Raw genomic sequence first — 17,820 nt, 5'->3', positions numbered from 1 at the left:
CATTGGAACTCAACTCTTTAAACTACTTTGAGTTCCTTTCTCACTGAACTTGCTTGGGAGATTTATCCCAAGTTATTCCTCAGCTAGCCCAAGAAAAGTATCCGGTGATATCACTTTTAGGTACAAAAATGTTGCCACATTGTGAAGTGATAGGGAATTCAGTGGCAGACATGACCCGTCGCTTCTGCTCTGAATCCTAGGGTCTTCCCGGCTGTGTGGAGTGGAGAAATCCCCTCTTTGTTTTTCTGATCCCTCAAAAACACAAGCATGTGGTGCAGACCTGCCCTCTCTCTTCAGTCTATTCTTGGCCCTGAAAGGTGTTTCGTGCTGCAGACAGAAAAGTGACCGTGAAGGACAGCTTGGCGCTGTCCCTGGGCTCCTGGACAAGTGAGAAACGGGAGAGTAGCCCTAGCCCCCACCCTCACTGCTGCAGGGGCTGGGGGTGCCGTAGAGTTGTGGGCAGCAGGCGAGTGGCAGCAGCCACAGCGGCAGGGAGCCTGACTTCTCCTCTGTGAGCTTGAGGACTTTTCTCCTTAAGGAGGCCACCTGGAATCGCAGGCATTTCCCTTCTGCGTTTTCCACATCTCTCCTGCCCCAGGTGCTGGCTCTCCTGTGGCTGTTGAGTCCATAGGTAATTGCCCTGCCGAGCTGGGACCAGCTGGTGACCCGGCTGTGATGATTCTGGGGTCTCCACAACCTTTCCCTTGTGGGTCCTCTGTTGAAGCTGCTCCTGCCAGATGGCCCTGCCGAGCCCACCTTTTCTACACAGTTCTTACAATGGCTTCTCTTTTTCAAAAGAAAGCAAGATATTTCACAAAGCTGACGGCAACCAGACCTGCTGGCCATGCTGCCATGGCTTCCTTGGCCTCAGGAAAATGGAAACTCCTCTGTGTCCCTCAGTCTTTAGTGATGGTCCTTATACTCCAAGCCAATACCCCCAGGGAGGTATGGCTTGGGACGCAGCTGCAGGAAACTGGAAGCACAGAGTCTGTTGTATGAGCAAGGATGTGGCAGCCCAAGTCTTGTGGATTCTGGATCTCAAGGATTCTGGATCTCAAACAGGAGGAGGAGAGCCAGAACCTGCTTTGTGGGACAAAGATGAAGAGGCAAGATCTAAACTTCGAAGAAGCAGGTGGCTCCAGGGCCCTGCAGTGGAGACTTGAACTCAGCACCGAGCAGCTCCTAGTGACTCCAGACAGCTGCCCTGGCAGGCTACATCTGCAGAGACAGTGGCCCAGGCAGCCTTGCGGGATCTGAGCTTTGAGGTAGGATTGTTGAACGTGCTGACCAAGGGGGACAGTCTGCAGCCCTGGTGGTGGTTACCCAGAAAGCAGGTGCGAAGGCAGAACGAGGAAGCACAGTTGGCGCCAGTGAAGGCGAGTTTTATAAAAATCCAACCCAGCAACAGGGAAGTTACTCCTCGACCTCAAAAAAGTAAAAGACTTGATAAAATAGATTCTTCTAAAAAGGAGAGAGAGGTTATTGGAGGTGGAAGTGGAGATGACAGGTGACAGGGGAGAAGAGAGGAGGGAACAGACCATGCAGACCCCTGGAGCAAGGTCTCTAAGAGGTGAGGATGACTCAAAGCGGGTCTCAAGGGAGGGGGTTGATGCTCCCATGAAGGAGGGGAGGTCTCAACCCCGGAGCCCCGCCCTGGCACGCAGGACTCAACACAGCAAGGCCTGTGGTGGGGAGCTGGGAGGCAAGGGATGTGACAGTACCCATTTGTTTCTTGCCTTTTTCAGAGGTCACACCCACTCTGCTCCATCATGGCAGAGCCACCCTTGCCTGCCACGTGGGCCCCCTCTTGCATTTGTGGTACGTTCTTGATGGCAGTAGGGTAGATCTCAGAACAAAGAGTAGATAAGCCATCACAGTCTTTCCCAGTGCCTCCCACCTTCCATGCTTATGGGTCTGTGGCACAGCTCAGAAGAGCAACTCATATACATTTTCAGTTAACTTCGTGGGGCGTCCGCTCCTGAAAAGAACCGCCACCAGGGGGAAAACTCATTACATAAACATTAGAATACCAGTATTTTCATTTATGTGTAGGAACTAAGAACTGAATGAATGGAATTTTAGCAGACTTTCACACATCCCCGTATGTACGTGTGTGTGTGTTTGTGTGTGTGTGTGTGTGTGTGTGAGAGAGAGAGAGAGAGAGAGAGAAGAGGGAGGGGAGACAGTGAGCACAGTTGGTTGATTAATAAAGGCCCCTAAGAAAGCCTTTTTAAAAAATTCTCAATAATTCAATGAGACAAACAACAATCAAGCATGAGTGATTAATGTCCCATTCTAACAACTCCAAATCAAATCTATAAGTGGCAGGCACATCTTACTAAAGACACCAGGACGGAAAAACTAAAAGATACCTTATCTTAGCAAAGAGCAGAACCTGCAACTGTGGGACTCTCCAGGAGGAAGGGCATGTCTGCAAGGGTCTAGCACTCAGGGGTGGGGTTGCACACAGCTCCCTGACTCCTGCTCTCAGGATGCCCATCTCAAAGTCTAGCTTCCTCTCTGCCTCCAAAGAAAGACAAGCTTCAGAAACTTGGATGGTAGGAAACATGAACCTAAAACCCAAGTGATTTCCCACTTTCGTGAGAAAGGTGCTTCTTTATGAGTGTTTGTAACATCCAGGTGGAATGAAGGTGAAACACACACCCACGGTTAGGACTTGATAGTGGCAGCCACAGGCACAGCCTGCCGACCCATTCCCTGTGCCCCAAAGAAAATGTGTTTCTATGACGTTCAGTGACTACTGGGTTGCATCCAGGACTCACTCGTCCTGCCCTCATGGGTGATTTGAGCTTAGTGAGGATAGCAGGGCTCACAAGCCTGGCTGGAGAAGTGGAGCTGGGAGGCTAATTGCCTGACGGCTTTGGCCGCCCCAGGTTTGTTGGCACTTCCAATCCTGTGTGCAGGGTGACCTGGAAAAGAAAACAGGATAACCGAGGGTGGGAAAGCAGCCACGAGGACCTCAGTGTCTACAGCACAGCAGCCACAGCCACATGCAGTGTGCTCTGTTTGCCTGAGGGCTGCTCCATGTCATCACTGTGCTGTTATTATGCCGTTCGGTATCACTGAGGTCCATGTTGGTTGGTGCCTCTTCCCTCATAGTGAGAGTCACACAGCTGACTATGTGGGCCATGGAGACCCCAGGCAAAGTCACTGCGTGTGCTGCAGCAGATGCTAGTCTCGTGGCCACAGATTTGGGTGTACTTTCCTCCCATGGGCCTCCTCCCTTATCTATTGCTGTTCTGTTAACCCTGTTGGCCAAAAGCCCATATTTCAGGTTGCCTTAAATCCAGTTTGCAAATGGGTGGAAGGCAAATATAATCCAGAAGTAATTGATGGGCATCTAATGGGCATCACAAAGCAGGACCCTGCCTCACCTCACTCCCACCCTGGCAAGAGTTAGGGGGAAAGCAGGGAGGGAACTCTGCTAGAGGAAGAAGATAGAATCCCCATGTTTCTCTCCCTCTGTACCCTCGGGGCTCTCCCGTTGTCTCTGTTTCTAGCCTTCTGAGCCATCGGAACTCCCTAGCACTGGGCCCCAAACTGAGCTCTGCTTTGCCACAGCTGCTGCCTTAGAATCCCTGCTTGTTTGAAATGAACAAGTCAACAGCAGAGCAGCCCATCTCCAGGGAATGCCCAGGGCGGGCTGATGGGTGGCCCCTCTGTCAGGCCGTATGGGCAAGCAGCAGGGAGCAGCAGGCCAGCTCTGGCCCATAGGGGCTCATGGTACCTGCACGTTGCGATTGAGGCTGAGGGCTGGCATGAAGACACCGTCCACATGGCTGAAGGCTGTGGGGCCCTGCTGCTGCCCATTGATAAAGAAGGTCAGGGTGTGCTTATTCAGGTCCAGCAGCACGCCGACGGTGGCCCCCTTGCACACGCCTCCTTCTGTCCTGCGAAGAGAAGCCCCAGGAAGACACGTCACCACACGGAGCCCCGGATGCAGAGGACAACTCAGAAGAATTCATTCAGAAATACAGGGAACACCCTCTCCTAAAAACAGAGCCCAACAGGTGGTGGCAGGGAGCTGCTTTTCTGAGGATATGCTTTTGCTCGCAGTGCATACCCCCTGTCAACTGGCCACAAATGAAGTCTCACCCTAAGGAACCAGGTGGATCAACCCCTTCCGTCTGACTGTATCTGAAACCTGCACTCCAGGGGACTCAGGCTTTGATGAGTGGGTTTCATTTGAAACTATGGAGCTGGGGCCGGTGCTGTGGCGTAGCAGGTGAAGCCACCACCTGCAGTGCCGGCATCCTATATGGGCGCCAGTTCAAGTCCCAGCTGTTCCACTTCCGATCCAGCTCTCTGCTGTGGCCTGGGAAAGCAGTGGAGCATGGCCCAAATCCTTGGGCCCCTGCACCCACATGGGAGACCCAGAAGAAGCTCCTGGCTCCTGGCTTCAGATTGGCGCAGCTCTGACTGTTGTGGCCATCTAGGGAGTAAACCAGCAGATGGAAGACCTCTCTCTCTCTGTCTTTCTGCCTCTCCTCCTCTCTCTTAAAAAAAAAAAAAAATATGGAGCACGGAACATGGTAGGGAAGCTGTCTTAACCAGCCAAGGAAAAGAACTAACTTAGTGCCCTTATGGTTTTAGCCCAGTGAGGATGCTTTGCCTGAGAGTGATACAGACCTCCAGGACTTCAGAGAATGTTGAAAGGTCCAACCCCACCCCCTTCAGCAACACTTCCCAGAAACAGCCTGGGGACCCCTGCAAGGTGGCACATGGTTGAATTGAAAATCAGGGCCTCTGGGTCACCATCCCATGGTCACCTTGAGAATGTCAGTTGCGGGGCTCTCGATAAATCCTGGTGCTACTGCATTTTGTGGATGGCAAGAATTCCTATCCACTAGATGGAGGTAGATCTTTATAGGAGCTTCACTATCCCAGCAGAGCCTTGGCTGACCTTGCCTCCTCCCTGAGCTTCCCTTGGCTTAGGGCTGAGGTCTCAGTGTGGCTTAGGGCTCAGTTCTGGTCACAAAGCCATATTTGTCCTTGATCAGCTGGAGGCAGCTGCAGTTGGGTAGGATGCTGAGAGAGGTGAGCGGTGACAAGGGTCACCACAGGAAGTCTCAAGGAGGACTTGGTGGGCTGACTGCAAGAGAGTCTTGACATGGGGCTGTTGATGCTTTCTGGGCCCTGACCACAGGGGGCGGTAGTGACCAGTCGGCCGTGAAGGAAACGTGCTTCTCACTCAAGCATGGCTAGCTGCCAGGCAAGGTCAGTGCAGGGAAGTGAAGGCCCCATGATTCTCAACACCGTGCACACTCCTGCCCAGACTTCTGGGACAGTGCTCCCTGCCCCCGCTCTGCATATGAGGTGTGGGAGGGGGACACAAGTAGGGGCATATTCCTCCCCCTGAATTTTCCGGCTCCACTTTCTTCCTGCTCCTCCCACCATGGCACTAAGAAGCAAGCAGCAAAGGTCCAAGAAGTGCCTTCCAGCCCACTGAGGATGCAAGTCTATGGCCAACGTCCAGGAAGGATGAGGAGTTTTCACCCCACAAGACAGGGGTTGGAATCCTGAGTTAAACCCTGACAACACAGTTAACTCACCGTGTGATGGGGGCCGTTGCCTAAACTTTCTAAGCCTCGGTCTCATAATCTGTAAAAGGGTGATGATAATAGCAGTTTTGTGAGGATTCAATGAAATAAAATATATCAGGTGATTCCTATGGCACAAAGTAAGGATTCAATAAATTTATTTTATTTATTTATAACTCACAGTAGCAAACAATGCATCTAGGTGCCAGCAGAGTTGGAGCTGGTGCACCTGGACTCAGCCCATCTGGGACTGAGGGTGCTGCAGAAGGGGTGGAACCAGCCTGCAGCACCTGGGTGGCCTGTAGCATCCAGTCAGCATACGGCATCTGGTCAACCTGCAGGTCTGGGCACAGGATGCACAGGGACAGAGTGCTCGCCCCTCACCTGGGCCCCCGGAGAGAAAGGGCACTGCCAGTGGAAAGGCTGGTGAGGAGGCAGGTCCTGAGGCCCTCACCAGTGCCGACCTGGCTTCCTCCCAGAGAATCTGGATCCTCCCACCCAGGGGAAGGTATCCCGGGGATGTTTCTAGGAGCTGTGGGTGGCTCCAGGGCACTCAGAGGCTCTGGGATGGACTATGCCTGCAGCTGAGGCCCAGGGAGATTGGCTCCTTGAGGTTTCCCACCCCTCCTGGCTGGGAAGATGGCTCTTAGCATACCAGAAAGGAGGCTCCGCATGGAGGCAACAGCCCCAGGCAGCCACGACTTCCACTCTCCATTTCTGGGTTCCTTGGCCAGTGCTGGCCTTGGGGGTTCTCTGTCCCCTCACCCCTGTCCCCTACACATAGGCCAGGTGTGAGCACAGAATCCCAGGGGAAAGGGAAAAGAGCACTAAGCTATGTTGGGAGTTGGGGGGGGGGGGGCAGGGAGCTCCGCCTTCTGTGTCTGAGGTGAAAGACCAACCCACACCCCTAACCCCAGCCACATCCCTGGGAGAAGCCCAGGCCTGGGGGCATCTGCCCAGAGCAGCTCTTGGGCTGCCTTACCCCCTGCCTTCCTGCCCTGGGGACCCAGTAGTGATGTGGGCCTGTCTGTCTCCTCCAGGACTTGAGTCGCCTGTGTCCACCCAGGTGTCACCACTCCTGGGCTCAGCCTCTCTTCAGGGTAAAGTGGCAGCTGAGGGCACCCTTGGCAGACTCGTTCACAGTGAGTACCCAGCATGCCCTCCCTCCCCCCCAGACCCATCCTACTGAGGACACTGCCTTGGCTCAAAGCCCATGTGAGACCAGAGCAGTGGCAGGGATCACTCTAGGCAAATGACCTGCAGTGGCAATACATCCACTCCCTCTGTGGAGGGTACCTGGGAATGTTCTACAGCGACTCAAGCCTGGGTTGACAGCTGTAAAGGAAAGTGGAGCCGAAGCAGGAAGAAAGCCACTAGCAAGGTATCCAGCAGAATTCCTCCTTGGGCTGGTGCTGTTTTAGTCTTCATTATACACTCTCATTTGGGCTACAGGTAAATGATCACTTCTACCTGTTCAGCATCAAAGCCACCTGGAAACTGGAGACCAAAGTGGCTGAAAACACCTCCACCCTTCCCAGTGTCTGGCCTGGGGATGGCAGGAGGGACCCTGTCCTACAGGATCCTCATTCATAAACAGAGGACAGGGCAGGGCTGTGCGCACCTGTTCGTGTGGGAGTTGCAGTGCATGAACCAGCTGCGGTTGTTGTCCACGTACATGGCCCAGGCCTTGTCGTCCTTGCCCAGCATCATGTCCTTGACCACGCTGGCCCTGGCCACTCCGAAGGCAGGATCGGGGTGGTTGTCATACCGGTCCACGTGCAGCTCCCAGTAGTGCACGCCCTTGGAGAAGGCAGCTGTGCCTAGCACCACTCGATCATCGTAGCTGCTGCAAGTGGCTGTCTGGTTGTCATTGGATAAAATGATGTCCCGGTGCCCAGAGTTAGGGTCAAATGTGAACCAGGCCACTGGAAAAGAAGGAAGAGCAGCAGGGTCAGGTGATAGAATTCACTCATAGTCTAAGCACCGAGACACAGACTCACTCAATTCAGAAAGAAGACGCCCAGCATTGAATCGTCTTCCTGTGTGATTACCACACAGGTGTGCAGGCATGTATACACTCACATGCACATGCTCACTGCCTGCTCTGTGCTCACCCAAGTTCCCAGCCTCATGAACTACACTAGCTGAGGACCACAGACATTCAGGCCTCAAAGCCTCAAATCTAGATGCATGTCAGAGTCTTGGTTTCTAACACCTTTCCTTCCCAATGTTCAAATACTGTTATAAGTTAAGGAGGAAGTAGACATCAGGACTCACTTCAGGGGCGGGAGGCTTAAGCCATTCAGAGGTAAAGCGATATGGCCAAGCTCAATTTGCAGCTCATCAGGTATCACCCCTTTCTGCTCACCAAATCCCACAGGTTGTGGAAAGTGAGGCTTTTACTCCAACACTATGACTATAACACACATGGGAAGGATGGCCCTTCTCTAGGCTGAACAGTTCTAGTGGCAGAAAGCTAGTGAACATTGCAGGGTGTATAACATGAGTCTGCGAGCCACACCATTTTCAGAAAAGCAGCCCTAGCAGCCCTTTGACACCTTTGTCTGCTCTGGTTCATTCTTCTTGGCCCCTGGAAGACCACACAGGTGTGTCGTGTTTTTCTCATGGCAATCAGAAGATACACTGGACTAAAGGATGACAAGAAATGCAGGGTTAGCACTGTCCTTAGAACCAGCAGGGAGTAGGAAGCATTGCCCCTGTAACCTTGCTGGGCAATGCCACATGTAGCAGGCCTGTCTTTGTATGTGGTTTTTATTTATATCATCACTCCTCGCTAAGGACTTAGATGATTAAATTTCCACTGAATAGTCATGGGCTTTCATTGTCTAAAATCTATAAAGCATGCAGTTGAGTGTATAAACCATCAGTTCTGCATTGCTGTGCTGGGTATCTGAGGGATGTATTCCTACTGCAAGAAAGGCTCTAGTCGAGGGACCAGTGTGTCCCCACCCTGACAGCCAGGTGGCATTCTTCTCTGCTCCCCGCTCAGCCCTTCAGAAACACAAGTTTGGGTCTCCTGAGCCACTCCACAATTAGCCCCCCTTCTAGCAAAATGGAGTGGGGGGATGTTTGTTTCTATTGTGGCTTGCAGGGAGGAGGATGTGGGCAAGGAGTAGGGACAAGGCTGGCAACACGTGGATGCACCTTATCTGGCCCCTCTTTGCCTCCAGTCCCTCCACCCCCATCTTAAGCAGCTGATAGCTTTTCACTGGTCTAAAGGATAAAATGTGGGTTGGACCTGGGAGCCCACTTTGGTACTTTGTGAGCCCACCCACAGTCCCAGTAGTGCACGCCTTGGAGAACATGGCCATGCCCAATACCACCCGGTTGTCATGGCTTCTGTAGATGGCCATCTGGGCTACTAAAAGACTCTGGTGCTCACCATCGGATGTCTGCAGGACAACGGTTTTGCTGTAAGGCCCAACGCCAGAGGAGTTGAAAGCTTTGACCCTGGCGTTGTAGGTGCTGTTGAAGTGAAGACCATCAATTGTACACAGGGTCTCCTTGCCAACGTACACTTCCTGAAAGACAGGAAAGACACACAGTTGCTGGGAACACATTGATATTAAAGATGCTATTGTCCCAGTAGAAATTACTAAGCAAGAGAAATCCCAGTAAGTTGTGGCCAGGACATAGACATTGTCCAAACTGGGCAAAAAGCCCTTCCTATCAGCTGCCCAGCTCCTCTGCCATGAAGCTCAGAGGTATACAGTTGTAGGGGATGGACCCTAGGCAGGCAGGGACTACACATTAGCAGTCAACTGGGGCACCACTCAGGAATGTCCTATCTCTGCTAAGGTTAGACCCTGGAGCCCCTGGGGACATCCACTCCCCATTCTTCCTGCCCTGAGATCAGTATCTTCTCCTTGGCCCTCCTAGGGTTTCTGTTTTCCTAGAGTGGTGGGCACTTCTGCATTGGACCCCAAAGTTTCTTCTCTAGGGGTTTACTTTGTGCTCCATTTGTTTCACTTATTATCCTAAGATATCAATAGTAGCTGTGTGCCAGGCATTATATATGCAGACAGGGAGTACCAATACAGCTATTTTCCCAACTCTTATATTCTTATATTTTTTAAACAAAAAAAATGAAACACCATGTACATACATCCCTTTGAGAGAAACTAAAGGCATGTTGACCTGCAGCAAGGTTTAGTAAATGGGTACAACTCCTCAGGAGAAGAAAGGCAGGAGTTTTTATGATGGCAATGGTTTCTTGGCATGAGTCTTTACGAGTCTTCTTGATCTGAAATGGGACAGTTTATGCTCCGTGGTATCCACATCCACCATGAATCCCCTGTGTGGAATCTCAAGATAGTGCTCTATTAGGGTCTGGGTTGGAGAGGAGAGCTGTCCCAGGGTTTCTAGAAGATGCATGTCAGGCTCACTAAGAGACTTCATTGTCCCACAGCAGTCATCAAGCATGGATGTAGATTGTCACCCAATTCAACAGCCATTCAACAGCTCTGCACACCCTGTGCCTTGCCAGGGGCGTGAGGGCCAGAGAAGGCTTCCTCTTCTCCAGATGCATGTAACTCTTCAAACAGGTGAAATAATGAGTGAAACAGATAGGCCAAGGTGTGACAAAATCTGTTAAGGAAATGTGTCACTGAGTGAGGAGAGAGTGTGTGAGGAAGCATTAAAGACTCAACTAGGGTTGGGGATAACTGGGGAAGGAGGTGCATGTAGGTGGTACTTTCTCTGAGCTCTTCCCTAGTCCCACAGCAAAGTGATCTGGAATATTCTATACAATGGACTCCTCTGCCTGCAGGCTCTGGCCAGATCCAGCCCTGGGTAGGGAAGCCCCATATCCCACCAACCCAGGATGGCCAGTCCTCTTTGTCCTTGCAGCCAATGCTCTCTCGAGGTGGAATCAGGGCTAAGGGCAGCCCCACAGGTCGTTTCACTTTTGGCCTCCTGACCTGGACCCCTCAAACGAGCAGCAAGCTCACCCGGAACTGGCCCCCATCGCCGTCATCCAGCTCCAGGATGTAGCCATCCACAGGGCTGTGGGTGAAGGGTGGCATCCTCCAGGCCAGGGTGACACTGTTGTTGCGGGTGCAGCACTTCTCGAGCTGCAGCAGGGGGACGGGCGGCACTGTGGTGACATGAACTCACTCGGGTTAGTGCATGGTGCCCCCCACGGCCCCAGCAAATTCCCCACATCACCCTCATTGCACAGGGTAAGGAGGCTCATTTCTGCCCCTGGCCACCTATGTGGTCACTCCCACTCTGTGCACTTCTCAGGTCTGGAGAATGTCCTGGAATCCCAGCGGGCCATGCAGATGGGCCTATCCCTCAGCCTGTAACCTTAAGGAAACACATCCTCTTTCCTACTGAAAAGCACTGGTTTTGACCCTACGATCTGTGAGAAGCACATGAGTTCCAACAGGGTCCACGTTCCAGGGGCCGCCCAGCCTGTGCAGACCCTCTCTGCAGGGCCACCAGTCAAGTGAGAGCCAGGCCTGGGAATGGGGGCCTTTGGCTGGAAGCATTGAAAAAGTCAAAGAACCAGATCTGGGCAAGAGAAGCAACCTCAGAGTACTGGACAGTCAACTCAAGCGTGTAGGGATGGGAATCTCTCTATTATGGTGAGAGTAGGAAAAATATTTTTTTTCAGCTCAATGCAGGCTCAATAGATTTTAGAAATAGATATATTCTCCTCTTTTTTTTTTTTTTTTTTTTTTTTTTTACTCTTTGGGTGAAAATGGCAACATTAGCTTTGTAAAAACTACGTATTTCAATGTGGCTCTGAGAATTAGGATGCTTTCTTTCAGGTTTAACGGATGATTTAGCTGGGTGAAGCCCCTGACTTGATGGTGGACTCGGTCCCAGGGCTGACTGTCAGTTGGCAAATTCTAGCAGTCCTATCTCTGTTCCCTGGCCTTCGCTGCTCCGCTCCCTGCTTCCTCTCTCAGCCCTGAAATCCTATCTGCCAGGAGTGTGTGGAGCAGCCCCAAGCCTCCTCCACCACACCTCCACTCCCCAGGGCAATCCCTCCCACTCTGTTGCAGCTCCCCCACCAGTCCAGGCTCCCTCTGCCCTGGGCACTGGCACCACGCTGCAGGACTGTGTCTCATTCACACCCCGGGGCAGGTGGTGTTTCCAAACCTCACCCAAGGTGCAAACTGTATGGGAGTAAGCAGGAGGATGTGGAAGAGGCTAGTTTTTCCTTTTGTTTAAAAATGGCCACGTATTCTGCAGGTGAGGACTTCCTGAATTCACAGATTCTGCAGGTGTAGCCCTCAGTCCACAAAAAGCCAAGCAGCTTTATTCCCCCTCTGGAATGTTCCCGGGCATCGCTGGAGAGACAGCACATAGAACAGGACTCTGCTTCTGGCCATCACTTGCAAATGTTATAACCAAGGCAAGTTGTACAAACTTGATATAATCCTTTGCTGTGTGCCCCTCTGGCTCCAGAAGCCACCTCCTGCTATCCTCACCTCATTCATTCTGCTCTTACCTATGACCTGGCTCTTCTTGGACACAGAAAACTTATTCCTGCCTTAGGGCCTTTGCATTTGCCATCCCTCTGCTGCCTGCAATGTTGTTCCCCTAGATGATGTCTCCTTCTCCCCACCCCTCCTACTCGTCCTCTTTTTCTTCCCCACTTTATAATGCAATGCACCCTCCAATATCCGCTGCTGCCCACTTCTTCTGCTTTTTCTTCATAACACCTGCCACTGCCAGACATTATATCATCGATTTGTTTGCATATTATTTCCTTCTCTAGGATAGAAGCTTACTTTCAGGTGGGAGTTTGTAGACTTGTTTCCTGCTGCCTCCAGAGCACCAGGTGAATGGTGGACACTCTCAAAGTGTCTCTAAATGAGTAAATGATCCTTGCTTTGCAAATGAGAAAGCTCAGATGGGGTGTTTCTACTCCAGCTCACACAGTCAGAGATGGCTGAGCCAGCTCTTGAACCTAGGCCTGTAACTCCAGCATCCCTCCCCTCCCACTCTGCCACACTCTGTGTGTCACAGGCCTCCAATGGCACCAAGCTGCCCCCTCAGACTGGATGCCTCTTTGGAAAGAAGCACTGACTGAACTGGGGCCAACCACGGCTCACCCCTACATTTCATCTGAATGAAGTCCAGCTGGTGGATGGCCTGCAGCAGCGGCTCGCTGTCCAAGGTCAGGTCGAACTCTGCAGACACTTTGGGCTCCAGGGCTCCTTTGACCCACTGTTCCTGAGACACCTGCACACGCTTGATCAGAGCATCTGAGATCTTAAAGGGAAGCACAGAGTTTAAAGTTTCAATCTACAAAGGGAAAACTCTGCAGCCAGTGGTGAGGGAGGGGTGGGAGCTTTGTCCAGGCTCAGAGCCTGGATGGGCTGCACTGTGTGTGCTCTCAAGTCATGGCAGACATAACATGGCCCCTGCTCTTGCAACACTGATGGTACAAAAATGCATTTCATTGTTCCCATCATATTTGAAATTTACAATCATGTTAAATATAAAGCAGCACTTTCTATTTAAAGACATTGGGCCAAACCCCTCCGTGAAGTAAATGATGCTTTTCTAAAATATACATAAGTACCTTTCATTATGTCTGTTTTGTTAGATGTAGTATTTTGCAAAGTGAAACATACTAGGAGTTTGTCCCAGGGCCTGAAGAAAGGTAATATCACATCTACAGAGTTTGGAAGCCTGTTCCCCACTGGTGTGTCTCCTCCAAGTTGTTCTGTAGCTTCTGTTCCAAACTCTGACTACACGACATTCTTGCTGGAAAGTCCTGCTTATCAGACACTTGCGTTTGTCCCTGCAGAGCCCAGATCCCATGCTCCCCGCTTAGGGAATAATCAAGAGGATTCCTCATTTCCCCCATAGACGTAGCTGAGTCGTTGCCACGTTCTGAGAGCTACTCATGACCCCGAGTCAGCCTGAATGCTGGCGAGATGACTCCTAGAAGGCTAAGCTGTCTCTGTGGACAACTGGTCACTGACCAACTCTGCAGAATTCTGCCCAGTGAGGGAAGGGGCCATGAAGGATCTGCCATTCTCTTCTATCCAGCTTGTTTGGCAAAGATGGTCCTTTCCTGTTTGTGGGGAAGATGTTTAAAAGATTGATGTGAAATTAGGGTCACAGCTAGTGAGAATCAGAGCCAGGGTAAAAATCTAGGTCTTCTGAAATCACTGAGCAAAGGTGGATCTACTCAACTCCAAGGCAAGGAAGACTCTCTCCTAAAACTTGAGCTAGGTTAGGGAGTGGTGGTGGAGTTGGAGGAAGCCCTGTGTCCTTGGCGGAGCTGGCTCACCTGCAGGAACCCAGAGGCGTCATTCTCCTTGATCACCTCCAGGCAGTACTCCATCAGCCCTGTGGACTGGCGCAGCTTCAGTGTGCAGTGATTGATCTGGTCCCAAACCATCTGCAATGGGAAGTTTCCTCTAAGCAACTAGCCCATCAGAGGAGGAGCAGCCAGGCTGCATTGACAGTCACAGATCCACTGCGTAGGCAGCGCTGAAGAGATGGTGCTACCTGGACCAACTTGCACCCACTCCTTCCTAAGCTCCGGGTGTCCTTTTTACTGGGGAGTAAATGAAGATGCTCCCCGGCATGCAAGGCCACAACACCCAACACTGTCCACTTCCTAACCTTTGAGCAGTAATGCAGAGAAAGGACAACATCTGAACTTCTCTCTAGAGGAGAGTTCAACAGGTCACTTTGGACCAGCTGGTGGTCATGGTAACTCAATGGCCTTAGCCACTTCCTTTATAAACCAGGAGTCCTCTCCAATTCTCATTTCTTCTTTATTTCAAAGTAATATTTTCTAGTGCAGTTGGGAAAGTCTCTAGTATAGATGGAGCTCTTCAGACAATAACAGTTCTTAACGATTTCATAGTGTTCATAGGCCTCTGCCCGAGGAAGGTTCTCAGTGTGCATGGAGTGTGTGTGTGTGTGTGTGCGCGCGCACATATGATTACACACATGAGACATCAGACAGAACCTGAAGAACGGGAGACCTGAGCAGAGCCAGGCCTTTTCAATACGATTGGTCACTTCTGTCCTACAATATAAAACGAGGAGTCCCTTAGAAAGAAAGAAGCGCTTAGAGAAGGTGGACTTCTAACTTGCAAGCAGTAGGGTACAGGTTGTGGGCTGGCTTCTGTCAAGTCACGGGAGTGTTACGGAACCAGCTGGGTTAGCCTTCCTTGCCTCGTTCACTGATTCACTCAATGCGGATTCACCCAGTGCCTGTTGCCTGGTGGACCCCTCGCTGGATGTGGAGGATGTACCAGGGGTTAGATGTGCTGCTCACTCAGGTGCCTACCTTCATTTTGTGCTCTCTCTCTTTAGTCACCTTGGTGAGAAGCTTGGCTTTCTGCCGAGTCAAAGCATCAACCAGAGCATCACACTGAGCCACCAAGCAGGCTTCATAGTCCAGGCCATTTTCCTGGGGGTAGAGGGGTGGGGAGAAGCAGAGAGCTTTAGGGAGAAGACGACGGAATCTGGTGAGTGCTACCCACAATTAAGTATTTCAGAGAATGGAGAATTTCATCCCAGGGTTGCCTACAAGTTGTTAAGTTGGAAGCAATATAAATGTGATTTGGGGGTTGGGGCTGTGGTGCAGCAGGTTAAAGCCCCAGCCTGCAGCGCTGGCATCCCATATGGGTGCTGGTTCGAGTCCCGGCTGCTCCAGTTCCCATCCAGCTCTCTGCTATGGCCTGGGAAAGCAGTAGAAGATGGCACAAGGGCTTGGGCCCCTGCATCCGTATGGGAGACTTGGAAGAAGCTCCTGGCTCCTGGCTTTGGATCAGCTCAGCTCTGGCCATTGCAGTCATTTGGGGAGTGAACCAGTGGATAGAAGACCTGTCTGTCTGTCTGTCTCTCTCTCTCTCTGTAACTGTCTTTCAAATAAATAAAATAAATATTTAAAAGCAATAAAAATAAATGTGAATTGGGGGAGTGCACTGTGAATTTCAGCGTGTCTGTATCATGGAGCTGCCTGTAGTCATTCAAACCTGAGCACTTTTAATGCCATAGGAAGTGCTCAGCAAAGACCATTAGGGAGGAAAACAGGCAGGGAGCAAGATGTGCACAGCATAATCCCATACATACTGTGTGTGTGTGTTTGTGTGTGTCACTAATGTAATGGAACAACACATGTCAAAATGGTGGAAGGGTTTACCTCAGGTAGTGGGATATTGGTGGGCCTTTTCTTCATTCTATTTTTCCTTACTTTACAAAATTCCTGTAACCCTTACGTTTGCTTTTTATGACCAGGAAAAAAAAAAAAAAAAGAAAAGAAAAGAAATGGAAAAGTGCTCAGACTACAGGGTCTGAGTTTTAGAAAAAGATAAATCCTTCTGGATCTCTAAGGACAATGTGTATTCAGAGCTCACGTTACGGGCTGAAAATTATGTGCCCTGAAATTGCTACGTTGAAGGGTTCACCTCCAGTATCTCAGAATGTGATTATATTTGGAGACAGGGCCTTAAAACATTTTTAAAACTTACTTATTTCCTGTTTTTTGTTTAGTTTTGGAAAGGTAGTAAGAGAGAGACATGTAAACAGAGAGAGGGCTTCTAACCACTGACTGACTCGCTAACTCGCCAGATGCCCACAACAGCCAGGGCAGTGCCAGGAAGAAGTGAGGAGGCTGGAACTCAACCCACATCTTCCGGTTGGGTGGCAGGAACCCAAGTGCTTGAGTCATCATCTGCTTTCCCCCAGAATGCACGTTAGCAGGAAGCTGGATCGGAAGCGGAGGAGCCGGGACTCTTGCTAGGTATTCCGATACCGGGTGTGAGCATCCCAAGCAGCAAGCTAACTGCAGTGCCAAATGCCTGCCCCTCCCTGATTTTTTACTGGTAATTGTATTAAGGGGCAATACTCTTTCCTTTAATATTAACTCAGATTACTATTAATATATTAACTTAAAGCCATAAGACACAGTATAACACTTTCTAAAAATACAATTAAGAGTGGCCAAAGTGCTTTAATGTTTTCAGTAAACAAAAATAGTAAATTTAATTTAATCCTGACATACTATCTCAAATGCAAATGCCTGACTCAAGCAAGCAAACGGCCTATGATAATTTCTAGTTTGGCAGAGTGAAAATATGTTTTTAATCCTCTTTAGATCTTATTTTATATAATCCAGTTGTTTTCAGGTAGATTTGGAATGATTCCCTTTGTTTATTTTTTAAAAAGATTTTTATCTGAAAGGCAGAGTTACAAGGAGCCGGAGGAGCAGGGATCTTCCATCTGTTTGTTCACTCCCCAAATGGCCACAACAGCTGGGGCTGTGTCGGGCCAAATCCAGAAGTCTGGAACTTCATCCAGGTCTCCCACATGGGTGGCAGGGGTCCTAGTACTTGGCTCATCCTCCACTCCTCTTCCAGGTGTAGTGGTAGGGAGCGGGATCGCAAGTAGAGCAGCCCAGATTCATATGGGATGCCAGTGTCACAGGCAGCGGCTTAAACCATTGCTCCATAACACCAGCCCCGATTCCATTTGTCTTTACCATCGTCTTTCTTACTTATTCCATAAATGCATGAGTCTCTGCCTCTCATAATCGTGTCTGCTGCAGTGACCGAAATAATACAAATAGCAAATACACTGCTTTCCTTGATTTCCAGCAAGTCACCAGTCTCTGCAGGCAGGCCCACAGCAATGCTTGTAGGATGGTCTAAAGCTTCTAACACGATGGCAAATTTTAAAAAGGGGAGAATGATACAGGGCAATAAAATTGTTATATAATAAATAGCCTTAGCCACTTATGCTACAAAATTTTTACACTTAAAAAAACTTCGCAATATTAAGTGATGGGCTTATTGTAGCTCAAATACCTAAACATTAAATATCTTAAAATTAACAGCAAAAATTTAACATTCCAACTGGAGTACAGCTTGCAGGAAATACCTGTAAAAGTGATCTGTTGTCTAAACTAGAAAACTGATCGAGACCACTTCATGAGGAAGAAAAGGTGTTTCATAATCAGTTCTATTTTCCTTGTTAGATTTTTAAAATTTACTTAAAGGCAGAGAAAGAGAGAGAAAGGGGGAAAGAGAGATATCTTTTATCCGCTGGTTTACTCCCAAATGCCCTCAACAGTCACAGCTGGGCCAGGCCAAAGACAGGAGCCCAGAACTCAATCTGGGCCTCCCACGAGGGTGGCAGGGGCCCAGGCACTTGAGCCATTACCTGCTGCCTTCCAGGGAGTGCACTGCAGGAATGCTGGATTGGAAGCAGAGCCAGGACTTGAACCCAGGGGCTCCAATATGGGATGTGGGCA

General features: G+C 50.2%; 1 protein-coding gene across 3 annotated transcripts in view; it reads right to left on the bottom strand.

Moving 5' to 3' along the window:
* Window positions 1-2,864: 2,864 nt before the first annotated feature.
* The window catches only part of TRIM67 (tripartite motif containing 67), a 48,306-nt gene continuing 33,350 nt past the window's right edge, over window positions 2,865-17,820 (bottom strand). For 2 of the 3 annotated variants that reach the window (XM_062211372.1, XM_062211375.1), the window contains 8 exons: window positions 14,854-14,976; window positions 13,840-13,950; window positions 12,650-12,809; window positions 10,532-10,677; window positions 8,965-9,103; window positions 7,183-7,486; window positions 3,749-3,911; window positions 2,865-2,930 (listed from right to left, as the gene is read on the bottom strand). In XM_062211372.1, coding sequence (XP_062067356.1) covers window positions 2,865-2,930; window positions 3,749-3,911; window positions 7,183-7,486; window positions 8,965-9,103; window positions 10,532-10,677; window positions 12,650-12,809; window positions 13,840-13,950; window positions 14,854-14,976 — 1,212 coding nt within the window. The remainder of the gene's footprint in view (window positions 2,931-3,748; window positions 3,912-7,182; window positions 7,487-8,964; window positions 9,104-10,531; window positions 10,678-12,649; window positions 12,810-13,839; window positions 13,951-14,853; window positions 14,977-17,820) is intronic. The other variant, XM_062211374.1, reaches the window with a different exon arrangement.

The sequence above is a fragment of the Lepus europaeus genome, chromosome 14 (genome assembly GCF_033115175.1).
Source record: "Lepus europaeus isolate LE1 chromosome 14, mLepTim1.pri, whole genome shotgun sequence".
NCBI classification, from domain to species: Eukaryota; Metazoa; Chordata; class Mammalia; order Lagomorpha; family Leporidae; genus Lepus; species Lepus europaeus.
The sequence above is the reverse complement of the archived record's forward strand: the minus strand, read 5'-3'. Positions and strand labels throughout refer to the sequence as shown.